The sequence below is a fragment of the Prionailurus bengalensis genome, chromosome D1 (genome assembly GCF_016509475.1).
Source record: "Prionailurus bengalensis isolate Pbe53 chromosome D1, Fcat_Pben_1.1_paternal_pri, whole genome shotgun sequence".
Classification (NCBI taxonomy): Eukaryota; Metazoa; Chordata; class Mammalia; order Carnivora; family Felidae; genus Prionailurus; species Prionailurus bengalensis.
In genome coordinates, this window is record NC_057346.1 from 5,564,329 (window position 1) to 5,578,934 (window position 14,606).

The 14,606-nt window shown below is 39.6% G+C and overlaps 1 protein-coding gene across 1 annotated transcript in view; it reads right to left on the reverse strand.

Moving 5' to 3' along the window:
* Positions 1-14,606, reverse strand: part of GUCY1A2 (guanylate cyclase 1 soluble subunit alpha 2) — a 338,257-nt gene that overhangs the window by 129,038 nt on the left and 194,613 nt on the right. The window contains exon 5 of the mRNA XM_043579224.1: positions 10,604-11,089. Within this exon, the coding sequence (XP_043435159.1) occupies positions 10,604-11,089 (486 nt within the window). The remainder of the gene's footprint in view (positions 1-10,603; positions 11,090-14,606) is intronic.

The following is a 14,606-nucleotide window of genomic DNA, read 5'->3' on the forward strand; positions in this document are numbered from 1 at the left end:
TTACTGGATGCAGGATACCACATTACGAAATACATATATAAAAGCGAGAACAACCTTTGGTCCTAGTTCTGCATCTAACTAATCAGGAACAGTAGCTGTCTGATATGTGAAGGATCTCAACCACTGTTGTCTACAGTATGAGCTCTTAGCTGAATCAAAACCAAATTCAAGTAACATCTCTGCCACTTACTAAGTTCATCCTCAAAAGTGACATAAGAACATCTATGGCACAGTGCTCTTCTGGAAAATAAATATCACAATTAAGGCATTCAGCACGGTGTTAGAACACAGCTTATATTTAGTATACGTGAAGTCCACTTCTTTAGTTCCACTTTGCTTTAAGAAATAGTCACCTTTTAAAACACTGGTTTTTAAGTGGTAAAAAGTGGGAGAATCACATTACATTTCTGCTACATAGCATTAATTAAAGGTTAGTGAGGAAGATAACGGAATCAATCCGATTCAATACGATTTGCAGATTGCACTGAGGCTATCCTATCAGATAAGTGAGAGGCAGCTGTCCTGTCTAGAAGACCAATTTCCATTTTAGTAAACGCATCCAATACCCAGGTATTACAAACCTTGATGGGAATATAACTGACATATTCACATTCTAAAGCTTGCCAGAAATCCTCTGCTAAATGGCCTAAGGGTAACAGAAATGATTATATAATGTAATAATTTTTTACAAAGAAAAGTTGGTATCTGTAAGTGAAAAAAAAATTAAGTTTATTCATTTATTTTGAAAGAGAGAGAGAGCATGAGCAGGGGAGGAGCAGAGAGAAAGAGAGAGAGAATCCCAAGCAGGCTCTGCACCATCAGCATGGAGCCTGACACGGGCTTGAACCCATGAACTGTGGGATCATGACCTGAGCCGAAATCAAGAGTCATATGCCCAGTGAACTGAGACACCCAGCTTTCCCTAAGTGAAATTTTTAAGTAAACATATTGAAGTAACTCACTAGGTGGGAAACTTAAAATTCCAAAGTATACACAAACTAAAAGCTAGTTTCTCATAATGTTCTGATAAAGGTGTTAGTGACAAGGGCAAGCATGCTGTTGAGCTCAGAGCTTAACTTCTTACAGCTTAATACATAAAAGACATACACTGTGTAATAACATAGGCCCCATAAAGACTAGTGAAAAATCTTTCACTTGTATCATGAGGTGACATTTACCCTTGTAGATATAGGAAATTCTAGCAACGTGGGTTCATATACTAAGAAAACTCGCTAGAGACTTGTTATCATAAATTTCCAGACTGTTTTTGGAATTGATAGGCCTTTCCTTGGTGTCTTCTTCCAATCAGGCTGCAAATAACAAAATACCATAGGCTAGGTGGCTTAAAACACAGGAATTTCTTGGGGAGCCTGGGTGTCTCAGTCGGTTGAGCACCTGAATCTTGATTTGGGCTCAGGTCATGATATCATGGTTCGTGAGTTCTAGCCCCGCATCACACTCTGTGCTGATGGTGTGCTACCTGCTTGGGATTCTCTGTCTCCCTCTCTCTCTGCCCCTCTCCTGCTCACTCTCTCACTCCCCCTCAAAATAAATAGATAAATTAATTAATTAATACAAACAAACAAACAAACAGGAATTTCTTTCTCACAGTTTTGGTGGCTCAGAAATCCAAGACCAAGGTGCAGCCTGATTTGGTTCACTGGGGAAGGTGGACCTCCTGGCTTGCAGAGACTTCTCCCTGTGTCCTCGCTTGGCAGAAAGAGAAGGAACTCTGGTCTCTTTCTCTTCTTCTGAGGACACTGATCCCATCACAGGGCCCCTTCCTCATCATGTCATCTAATCTGGATCCCCCTTCCAAAGGCCCCACCTCCAAATGCCATCACAGTGGGGCTTAGGGTTTCAATAAAAGTAGTTGGGGAGGACACAAGCATTCAGCCCATGACACCTGGTAGCATAAAAATCAACCACCATCAATCTCTTAGCAGCGTCCACCACTCTTGAGGTGATTAAAAAATCAATAGAGATAAAAAGAACAACCCCCAAACACTTTGTTTGATCAATTCGGCAAGACACTTCATCAATTTTGATTTCTGCTTGGCAATCCACGTTATCTTAGCCTTCTCTCTATTTCAGAATTTGCCACAACACTAAAAGAAGACGGTGTTTGAATATCGAAGGAAAATCATTCAGGATGTCAGATTAGAACATAAAAAAACCTTTTCAAGTTCCGTTTCATAGTGTTGGTAACAGACATTGCACAAGTCAATGTTACTTAAAGAAGCACTGTTATCTTCATAGATGCCATATGGTAACTTGGGTTATTCAGATAAAAGTGCAGACAGACTATGGGCCCGTCTTCAGGAATGAGGATCCATGAGGCTCCAGTAAAGGTCATACAAATAATGCATTTCTGGGAGCTTCTCTCTTAGCCCTTATTTTACCTCTCTCCATACCCTTCTTTCATAGACTTTCTCTGGCATACAATGGAATTCTAATAACCAGAAAGAATGAACCCAAGAAAACGAGCATTTTATCTATTTCTAATAATCACTGGCCACACAGTTATTCATGTACAAACACATGCACATCCAAGCATGTGCCTATCAAACACCCACCCCTCTACTCACCATATATGCCCAGAAACACCTATGTGAGAAAGGATAGTTAACATTTACAGTCACTACTATGGACCAGACACTGTAATAAGCACTTTATAGGTATTTCATTTAAAAGCTCATAAAATGAGGGGCGCCTGGGTGGCTCAGTCGGTTAAGCGTCTGACTTTGGCTCAGGTCATGATCTCACAGCTCATGGGTTTGAGCCCCGCATCAGGCTCTGTGCTGACAATTCACAGCCTGGAGCCTGCTTCAGATTCTGTCTCTCTCTCTCTCTCTCTCTCTCTCTATCTCTATCTCTATGTCTATCTCTCTCTCTGCTCCTCCCCTGCTCACACTCTTTTCTCTCTCAAAAATAAACATTAAAAAATAATTATTAATTAATTAAAAGCTCATAAAATGGAACTATGAGAAAGATGAAATTGGTCTATTAACAGACAGTGGGACTGAAGGAGAGCAGTTGACTAAGCAGTTAAATGTAGAAAGACCAGAACTCCAGGTAGTGTACTTTCGGGAACACTGGGATTTAGTCACTTTAGCAGACTGTGATGCCGAGAACATGCAAAAGCACCCAACCTCCTTCTTGTTTCTCCCTTATCTCCATCCCCAGTGCTTGCCAAAGGCAAAAATTTAAAGGCAAAACCCTCGTCAGGAAATTTCTAGGGCATTATGGTATTTTGAAAGTGACAATGCAATCCCCCTAGTAGAAAAGATATCAGAACGGAACGCTTATCTGCAACTTTCACCTTACCTTAGAAAGCATATAAATTAGTTCTTCCCTACTCATTAAAATCAGGCTAAAAATATATACTAATTTCCATAACATTTGTGTAGGCTTCTATGGGAGTCATAGCCTGTTATCAAGCGAGCAAGTCAAACATGTTTATTGAATGAGTGAATGATGAGAATATATGTATTTTTTACTTCAGAAATTCCTCTTTTCTAGACTTACTAGAAGACACTGTGACTTCATTTCCAGCAAAAATAAATGGCACTGATGTGCTCCAAAGCACTGAAAAGAACTAGTATAAAGTGTTCGTAGCTTTTAATTTCAAAAGTATATGCACTGATCGTTGAAGCAGAAAATATGTAAATGTGGGGGGGGGGCGGAAATGAACCAGTCACCCACTCCTTATTAAATGGAACTGGCACTCAGTGCTGGGAAATGGAGTAAAATGATATACATGTATTTCTAAAATTCCAAGAATAATCTAAGTACTTAAGCATTTTAAAAGGCTATTTTAGGGGTGCCTGGGTGGCGCAGTCGGTTAAGCGTCCGACTTCAGCCAGGTCACGATCTCGCGGTCCGTGAGTTCGAGCCCCGCGTCGGGCTCTGGGCTGATGGCTCAGAGCCTGGAGCCTGTTTCCGATTCTGTGTCTCCTTCTCTCTCTGCCCCTCCCCCGTTCATGCTCTGTCTCTCTCTGTCCCAAAAATAAATAAACGTTGAAAAGAAAATTAAAAAAAAAAGGCTATTTTATCATAAAATAAAACAAGGGGGAAAGGAGGCACTTGGGTATTTTTTTCCTGCAGAATCACATTCACGCTAGACTGATAGCCTTGAGCTCCTGCTTAATTTTATGAAAGCTGGCTGCAGGGCCAGTGAACAAAGACTTTAGTAGCTCCATAGTGGCACAAGATATATCAAAATTCTCAAAGCATAGAGTTGTGAGGCCGGGTAACTTCAGGTGCGAAACGTCTGCCTTCAGTTCCTACTAAGTAGGTTAAAGATGGGGATGCCAGTCTGGTACAGCTACCTGCCCAATTTACAAACCGCTAGCTTACCCACACAAAGCAGAGGCAGTCTTCACCAAAACGTCTGAATCTGAAGGGATACATGATTCTCAGTTTCCCTGGGGTATTAACAACATGCCTACTCACACCTGACCACTGACCGTCTGCTACTGGGTAGGAAACCTTCCTACTGCGGATATGTATCACTGTTCACTTCTGCATTCTGTATTCATTTTTAGAATGTACAGGCTTTTCCCCACATAGTAGTTAAGAAGTTACAGTTAAAAGGAGTGTATAATTAATAGGCAGACTGAACAATTTATATAAATTATGTGAAATGTATATCATGTTAATGGCTTTCTAGCCCTTTTTATTGGTAATGTATTTACAGAAGTTTGGAGGTTATAAACTCAACAGTGTTTCCATTGGCCTTCAGAGATTTTCAGAACTCAAGCTACCTGGCAATTTTCAAATTATATTCACATCAAGAGTGTCCCCAAATATGTTCTACTCACTTTCAAGAATGGAAAGAATTAACCTGCTAACTCTAGTATCTCTGTGGGTCTAATTCCTGTTTCAGCATTTAAAAGCTCAGTGGGGGCGCCTGGGTCAGATGAGGGACTGACTCTTGGTTTCGGCTTAGGTCACGATCTTGTGGTCTTGTGAGTTTCGCTCCCTGTGGGGCTCTGTTCCAACAGTACGGAACCTGACCAGGGCTCTCTCTCTCCCTCTTTCTCTGCCCCTCCCCAACTCGCGCTGTCTCTGTCTCTCTCAAAATAAATAAATAAATTTAAAGAAAAACTTATAAAAGCTCAGTGGACATCTCTACATCCTGTGATGAGGTTTCCATATTTGGTTACCTGTTGACTCTACCAAGGGGGTCCTATGCATCCTCTGGCTCTAATGCTGGTGCTGGTCAGGGAAGACTCTAGTTCTGTATCAGTTTGGCCTGATGCCTGTCTTCATACTTGCTGCCTGGACACACTGCCTGGTTTCTGGTTCCTGTAATCCAGCCTCCTTGTGCTCTGTGCCAAGGTTTTGCTCCCCAATGAGTCTGGATTTCTGTTCCTTCCTACCTTGCTGTACAGCTTTTCCACTTGAACTTAAACTACTTGCACTCCCTTGTCAATATGAACTTTGTGTTGTTCTTCAGATGCTCAGCATCAGGTTCCCTGACCTAACAGATCGGCTCCTGGCATTTTCTGGCCGCTGCATCGTGTCTTTCTACCCCTTCTCCCCAACCCAAGCCTGGCAGTGTTACTCAATGTTTAACTTCACTGACAGCTGCAAACCAAGTTTTCAGTTTGCAACAGAAATGCTCCTTCTACCCCCACCACAAAAGAGGAAAGGATTTTATTACTGGTATTCTTTAAGGGATGCCTTCGCAAAATGATTTTAAAAATCAGCTTTTATTCCATTTTATTATTTTAAGATTATATTGCCTTTTGCCTACACTAGGGATCATTGATCCCACTGTACCATTTCCGGCATGTTATTTATCCATAAAATTAAGAGAGAAGATGCTACTGGTTTCTGACCAAAAAAGGAGAATGGCAGAGGCAAGAGTCCCCAACTTTTATTTTTTTTTTATTAAATTTTTTTTTCAACGTTTATTTATTTTTGGGACAGAGAGAGACAGAGCATGAACGGGGGAGGGGCAGAGAGAGAAGGAGACACAGAATCGGAAACAGGCTCCAGGCTCTGAGCCATCAGCCCAGAGCCCCATGCGGGGCTCGAACTCACGGACCGCAAGATCGTGACCTGGCTGAAGTCGGACGCTTAACCGACTGTGCCACCCAGGCGCCCCAAGTCCCCAACTTTTAAATGCAGCTTCTCAAAGCTCTGAACTACTTGCTCCTGGAAGGGAATTGGACAGATTTGGGCAAAGTGGTCATATGATTTTTCTTCATCACCTGACATGATGATCATGTAACATCATTTTAACAACAGTTCCACTTTATTATTATTATTATTATTATTATTATTATTATTATTTTACCTTTGAATAGATCACAGCCCAGACTTGTGACAATATTGTAGGCTTTAGAACCAGACAAGCTGTGGTTCATATTCTGATTTCTGAGTCACACTGTCTGGATTCTTTAACCTTTCTAAAACTCCATTTCCTTACCTGAAAATGGAGATCAAGAAACAACTCAACATGTTAGTCATGGGAGATGCAGTTAGATATTTTATTCTTTTCTCACACACACTGGATGCGCTATTGGTATGTATATCCAAAACATACAAAGCAGTCACATGAGGCATATTCCCGTATGTCCAGATATACCTGTCTGAAAACTAACAATGGTGGCTACCATATACATTTACTACTATGGAGCAGTTGCTGTTCTAAGCATTTTGCAGGGATCAGCTCATTGAAAAACAACTCTGAGGTAGACACACTTAGTATCTGAACCTTATAGGTTACAGAAATGGAGAAAAGTGAAGTTTAAAAAGTGGCTGCAGGTGTAAAGATGAGAACTCTATGAAGAGCATTAAGAAAGCACTGGGATGCTGCACTGTTGCCTAAGTGGAAAGCGGAGAACTAAGGGCTCACTTACCCTCCTTGCTTATCCCTTATTTCTAAGTGATGGGTTTGCCAGAGATAAAAATATAAAATGAGGCAAAACCCTCATTATTCAATGTCATTATCACCATCATCATCACCACCACCACCACCACCACCACCACCACCACCATCGTCATCATCTATATGCCAATGATTTAAAAAGTTAGAGATACTGGCTCTTTGTTCATCCCCTATACCATATAAAACCCAAGGAGCAAAATGTTATATTGTGCATTATTTTTGCCAACTCTTTACTAAGTATTTGCTTTTCTAATCATAAAAGGATCAAAATTATAACCCATGCTTCCTTCAATTTACCTAACTTTTACTTAGTATCCATATACCTGGGACATCTTGGCAGCCAAGTGCTATAAAGGCTTTAATTTTCTCAATGCCAGTAATATGCCCATTAAAATCTCTAGCTTCCTCCTATACCTCCTTCTTTACAGAAGGTTTACTCCTCATTATGGCCTAATTTAGCTGAATCCTAACCCTGGAATTAGAGTCCATCACTGCACCATCTTCCCTAACGATAGGAAAGCATGGAATAATAACATGATCAAGAAAAGGACAACCATCAATTTGGAAAGGAGAGTCTCACTAGGCAATAGCAGGCTTTGAATGCCCCCCTGTGGGGCACTGTCTCTAGGTCTTTCTTGGTATTCAGATTTACCTGGTTTCCTTTCACATTTCCAATATAAAAGTGGGTTCCACGGGGCACCTAGGTGGCTCAGTCAGTTGAGCCTCCAACTTTGGCTCAGGTCATGATCTCACGGTTCGTGAGTTCAAGCCCCGTGTTAGGCTCTGTGACGACAGCTCAGAGCCTGGAGCCTGCTTCGGATTCTGTGTCTCCCTCTCTCTCTGACCCTCCCCCATTCATGTTCTGTCTGTCTCTGTCTCAAAGATAAATAAACATTAAAAAAATTTTTAAAAAGTCGATTCCACCATATTTTTCCTCATGGTATGATTATTCCAGAAAAATTCTACATGTACTTTAAGTCCAGCAAAAAGTCTTCTTAATTTTATGAAATCAGCAGGTATCTGGTCCTTTAAGAACTGTACCACCTTTGGAATTTTTTTTCAATAGTAATTAAAAAATGAGCACATAGCTCATGGTACAAAAGAGCACTGTGTAAATTTTCTAGAAAATAAGCTGGTCTGCTTATGATGATTAGAAATCTCAGATTAGGCATGTAAGAGGATTTCTACTTTATATTCCTCCTAATGTGTTTCTCCCAATGTATGTTGTTTTATCTTATACAAGGCTAATATTCTTTCTTTATTTAGTCTTTCCCTCTGTGTGGCCATGCCATCATCACTCTGGCTTCAGCACATAATGTTTTCCTTGTCTGAACCCTAAATTCAACCCTTATAAACCTGAGGAGACATCAAAGCTGCCCTAGATACCTATTTAAGATACATACACATACTGGCATCAAAGACATGTTAAAAACACCAGGCCTAAAATAATATCACTGTATAATTTATTGCTAAAATTTCCAAACAAGTTCAGTTTAAGAGAATTTGTGAACCAGTAATGTTTGTTTCTCTTTCTCTCTCTTTCTCTATCTCTCTGATAGATATAGATATATATAGATATATTTTATTTTTTTTATTTTTTTTTTTTTATTTATTTTTGGGACAGAGAGAGACAGAGCATGAACGGGGGAGGGGCAGAGAGAGAGGGAGACACAGAATCGGAAACAGGCTCCAGGCTCTGAGCCGTCAGCCCAGAGCCTGACGCGGGGCTCGAACTCACGGACCGCGAGATCGTGACCTGGCTGAAGTCGGACGCTTAACCGACTGCGCCACCCAGGCGCCCCTAGATATATATAGATATAAACACACACACACACACACACACACACACAAAGATGGAATGCCCAGTCTTGAGCATCAGGGAAATAGTAGATCCATTTTATAAGTTAAAACTTGCTGATAATTTTTAATCACTGTATGGAACATAAATATATATATATATATATATATACACACCATTAACAGTTATATATATATATATATATATATATGGTTATATGTATGGTTTATATATATATATATGGTATATATATATATATATATATATATATATATATATATATATCTATGGAAAAATTTGAGGCTCACACAGAATATTCCCATATTTTTTTCTGTGGGGTATCCTAGCTTATTTCAAGGGAAAGGAAACACGATGTTGTGAAATCTGTATTTTTAAACCTTCAAATTGTTGTGGTACCCTCAGAAGGTATCACATACCTTCTTTTCTCAAAACCTTGACACTTACATTTAAATCAAGGATTCCTTTGGTTTTTCAAAGGAGAATCTGTTTATCTGTTTATCATTTATCTGTATCTCATTTAGTTGTAAAAGCTTAGAGCCAAAATAACATGACTACTTTGGTTGGAGAAAGCTAACACAGCAAATCAGGGGTTCATAGAGGAAGGAGATTGGTGGTTGCTAAGATTAGTGCAGTAGAGCCCGCAGCCTGGAGAAAGGCATGTGCTGGCAAATTCAGGCCAATCTGTTCTACCTTTTGGAAATCACTGAGTGTAACAGTGACAACTCATTGTAGTGTCTCTCTGGTTTAAGATCAGACATTTGGCTATGTCTACCATACATTATGTAACAATAAATTATAAGGAAGTTGAAGATAATTTATAAGAACTTCTGTACAAGGCAAATCCTGCACATATACCAAACACTGAAAATTCACCTTGCCAAAGAGACTCACTAAAATATTTAGCAGCAGCTACACATTATACATAATGGCACTAAAGAACACTTTTCTCCAAAGGAGAGACACCTTAATGAAAACACCCTCTGGGATAATAATATCAAACTACAATGTTTCTTTCCAAGTCTTCTTACGTGCAGATCATGCTATGAAAAAAAAAAAAAGTAGCAGTCTAGATGGTTTAGTAAGGAAGAAAATAAAAGCCTACAGTTCACTACTGTTAATTATACTAAAAGTGCTTTCTGTCCTTTATATAATAAAGCCATATACCCTGACATTGTGTAATCCACGTGAAATTCTATGTAAAGTTACAGAATTATTCATTAGGTAGATATGATTCTGAATTGTTCAAGATAGCAGTTTTTAGTAAGAAAATAGTAAGGAGTTCACCAAATCAGACCAAAAAATGGTGACCCATTTTCAAAGCTCTTCCTTTATTTAGCTTGGAAGATTAAGATGCTTCCACTAAAAACTACTGGTCATTTGGTAATAGCTAGAACATTTCTAAGTATCCCTTTAGAATTAGAGAGTTATTTGACAATGCACTGCCAAATACCGATTAATCATCATATAACTGATACTGCAATGCATATTTTAACATAACTTATTTCTTACTGTCAAAATACAATACTTAGTTTATATTAGAATCCTGTTCTCTAAGAAAGACTAATTATGATGTTGTGCAAAGTTGCCTAGAATTCAGCACTTAAATTCTGTAATAATAATGAATGTAGAGAACTAGATCTGTAGAAGTTTTCCTTACTGAGCAATATTATGATTTGGTTACCTATAGTATGTCAATACTATGAATTGACTCACAATGGAAGTTCACTCATTAAGCAGAAATACCTGTTACTTGGTATAAAATTTCTAAATTAAAGAGATTTCCATCATTTACTATCAAGTTTAAGTACCAAAAGAAAATTATACCCATGCAATTTAATTTACTATTAAAAAGTACTTGTGTACAAGCAATTAAACCCAAATACCTTGTAAATATCCAAAAATCCACACTGGTGGTCAAATCTGGTATACAGTTCATTCAGCATGCTGATCACCTGCATGGGGGTACACTGGGCACAGATGGCTGTGAAGCCAACAATGTCTGAAAAGAGCATGGTGACATCATCAAACTTTCTGGCCTGCACCTGCTGTCCTTGCCACAGCTGCTGAGCTACATCACCAGGGAAAATCGAATACAGAAGATCCACTGTTTTCTTTTTCTCTTCTTCCAGGGCCTGGTGAGTTCTTTCCAAGGTCGCCTTTAGTTTATCCATCCTCTTCTTCAAGCCATCTTGGGCCTTGGCCTGCTCGCCAACCAGAATGACATCTCGGGTGGCATCATGGATAGGGATGTCTGAGAGATGCAGCCCTCGGCCCATGAGTTCATCCAACTTGTCCACACATGGAGAGCCCAAGAATAAGATGGAATTTGACTCTGGAACATGGATCATCTGTCCCTTGACTTCCATCACCTGCAAAATTAACATGAAATTTTCATCAGTGCTCTTCATACAAGTAGGTTCACAAAAAAGTTTATTTATGACGCTGATGAAGAGGAGGAACATGAAATGTGCTAGTAGCTATGCTGAATTTCTGCATTCATATAAGCATATTTAAATATGGTTTGCAGCCAGCGTAAAAATTCATGGTTGTCAACAGAAATCTTTGTTATTATCTCCCACTCTGCCACTCTCCAAAGACAATGGTGAGATGAAGAGTGAGATCAATGAGAAATGAAGCAGGAAAACATTTTTTATTCAAGATGAAATTACACTCAGGCACATCATGAAACGGGCTCAAGAGTCAGTTCAAAACCTTTCAACCTGCTTAATAATAAAATTAGGATAAATCTATCTGTCAAAATAACTACATTCAATTGTCATTAAAATAAGACTCAGGAAAAAGTCCAGAAGATTAAAATAAATCAAAATTATTGTTTAGCCTTACGTAAGTCATTTTTCAAACAGTTTGTAGACCTTTGAATATGTAGTAGTTCTCGCACTGACTGGATTAGGGAATAATCCACTTGATCTTAAAAATAAAAACTTAGGGGAACCTAGATGGCTCAGTCGGTTAAGCCTATGACTCTTCATTTCAGCTCAGGTCATGATCTCACAGTCCTGAAATCAAGCCCAGCATGGGGGCTCTGTCCTGACAGCATGGAGCCTGCTTGGGATTCTCTCTCATTCTTTCTCTCTCTCTCTCTCTCTCTCTCTCTCTCTGCCCTTCCCTGCTCAGGTGAGCACACTGTCTCTCTCAAAATAACTAAATAAACATTTTTTAAAAAACAGAAATTTATACTAGATATGATTAAGTCACTATTACTAGGAAGTAACTATCACTCAACTAGCATATTCAACATAGGCTAAAAATAAACCCCGCAAATCAGAATAGCACTAATGGAATGCATCTAATAAGATAAAGAATCTGAAGAAGTAGTACTTTAAATCCATCCCTCCTTTCTGTGCTCTTGGACTGGAGAAGTTGGGGAATGGACGTTTGATGTTTCCCATCAGCGAACACAGGTTTATGCTATCTCTGCTCAGCGCCCCACAGAACACTGCAAGGAAAGGAGCAGAGGCAGGAAAGGAGGTAGACATAGGAGGCGGCAATATGAATATAGTTATTTGGGTCAGAAAAAGGTATCTGATCACACCTGGAGAGGAAAGGGGCTGTAATGACCTAGAAAGAACAGCATACGAGTTGGCCAGCAGAGACCGCCCATCCGTGTAACCTGTGTCACCTTCCACGGCCCCATGGAATGTGCTCAATTAATGTATCTTCCATGACTCTTCATAGCATGAAGTAGTTAGGCTGGTGGATGAAACTAGAGGCAGAGAACAAATATGTGGTAGGCCTGCAGCTATGTCTTACTTTGCTCCCCCTGTGCCATTCATCAAGATCTAGTATGGGGAAAGAGATACAATTGAGTCCATGCTTGATGCTGTACTTTTCACGAAATCAAACGTTGGCTTTATCTTGTGAAAAATTTCTGCTAGTGCTCAGTATTTCATCCTTTTAAGCATAATCCTCTCATTTACTCACTGATATATATGTTGTTTTCTACTTACTCGAACTGGGTGATAAACATAAAAGGGGAAAGGAAGATCCCCCTTCTCCAAGTTATCACAGTATGGTGGAGGGGACTGGAGAAGAGCATGAAGAAGACACTTCTAGCTCCCTCATGCAACATGGGCTCTCAAAAGACTGCAGACTGTGGTTTGAGTACAGAGAAAATAATTGTTCTGAGAAGTATTTCCAGGTTGTTTTATACCTGCTTATACTAAAATTTATTTTTTAATTTTTTAATGTTTATTTATTTTTGAGACAGAGACAGACAGAGCACAAGCAGGGGAGGGGCAGAGAGAGAGGGAAACACAGAATTTGAAGCAGCTCCAGGCTCCGAGTCAAAAGCACAGAGCCCAGAGCTCGAACTCACGAACCACAAGATCATGACCTGAGCCAAAGTCAGACGCTCAACCAACTGAACCACCCAGGTGCCCCCTCAGATTACACTGAAGTTTAAATGAAAGAGCATGAGGTATAAGAAAAATAAACTTTTAAATCTGTCAGATTTCAGAAATTGGTAAGCATAATAAAAAGGAGTATTGGATGGGGCAAAAGGTTAAAGTCATCCTTTTAGAAATCTTGGTGGTCAGGTTCTGTTAAACTACCTGGGTCATTTTTATTTTAATGCACAGATATCTCTGTACTAACATTTACCAGTCTAACCAAGAAGTGATTGAAAACTGAGTAGCTCATGTAACTGCACACTACACATTTCTGTATTTCCGCATATCCTGAATGTGGACTAACCAATGCTCCCATGAGACTCAAGTCTAGGAAGACAATCATTGGTAGCAGGCTTACAGCATGGTGAAGAAAGAAGGATTTGGAAACAGTCAGACCTGGATTTGAATTCCAGTTCTCTCGACATTTAAATGGGCCAACTTAAGTTATTTATACTTTCAAAGCTTTGGTTTCTTTATCTCTAAGATAGAGATGAGATGATAATTATGTTGATGAGGATGAGCCTGTAGCTAACTCAACACATCTGCTGAGTGCTTGCCATCAGCTAGGTACCGTGCTGAGTACTTAATCTACATGTTGTTAAATTTTACTGTACCCTATTACTGTTCTCCTTTTTTTTTTTTAACAGATTTAGGGAGGTTGGAGGCCTTCTAACAACGCACAGGCTAATAAACAGCAAAGTCAGCATTTTAAACCCAGAGGACATGCTCTAAGTCACTGAAGAAGCATGATGGGTAAGGATGTTGGGCAAGGCCAGAAGGGACAATAATAATTCTACATGTAAACCAATGTGATGGCAAAGTAACCTTATTGAGATATTCACAATAGGCATGAGAAAAGATAGAAGTTGTTGCTCTTGATATAGATGAAATAGTTACTTGTATGCCTATCCACTGATAGCAGGGTAGTAAAAAATTACTTCTATATGTGATTTCATCTTTAGGATATAACTTATGGATGCACAGACAAAATGATATGTCCTTGGTGTCCACAGAGGTCTTTGTTCTCACAGCGTAATATTCACTTCGAAGGATTAGATCCAGAAGGAAAAAACAAAAGTAGGAAACAAATGGCCAGCCTGAAAAACTTCTGTATCTTCACAAGAGTTGAGATTCTCCCTCTCTCAAGCCCCCTCCTGAGGCACTGCCCAGCTGGAGCCACCAGCAAGAAGGATCTTGCCACAAGGGCCCAGTCAGGAAGTATTCATATCCCACATGAATGAAAAAAACCTCTTTTGCATGAAGACACCAGGACATCTCTCCTCTGGGAGCTGGTTCTTCTCCCTTAAGCAGCATTAACAAGGGCTAGTGGGAACCCTGGAAGCATAAAATAAACTCAACAGATGAAAATGGGACCATGTGAGCTCTGAAAATCACACTGTCATTGCAACTACTATCTACAAAAGTAGGCCAGGACCTGTATGCCAACCCTAAACACAGTGACTGCTTGTTAAAATTT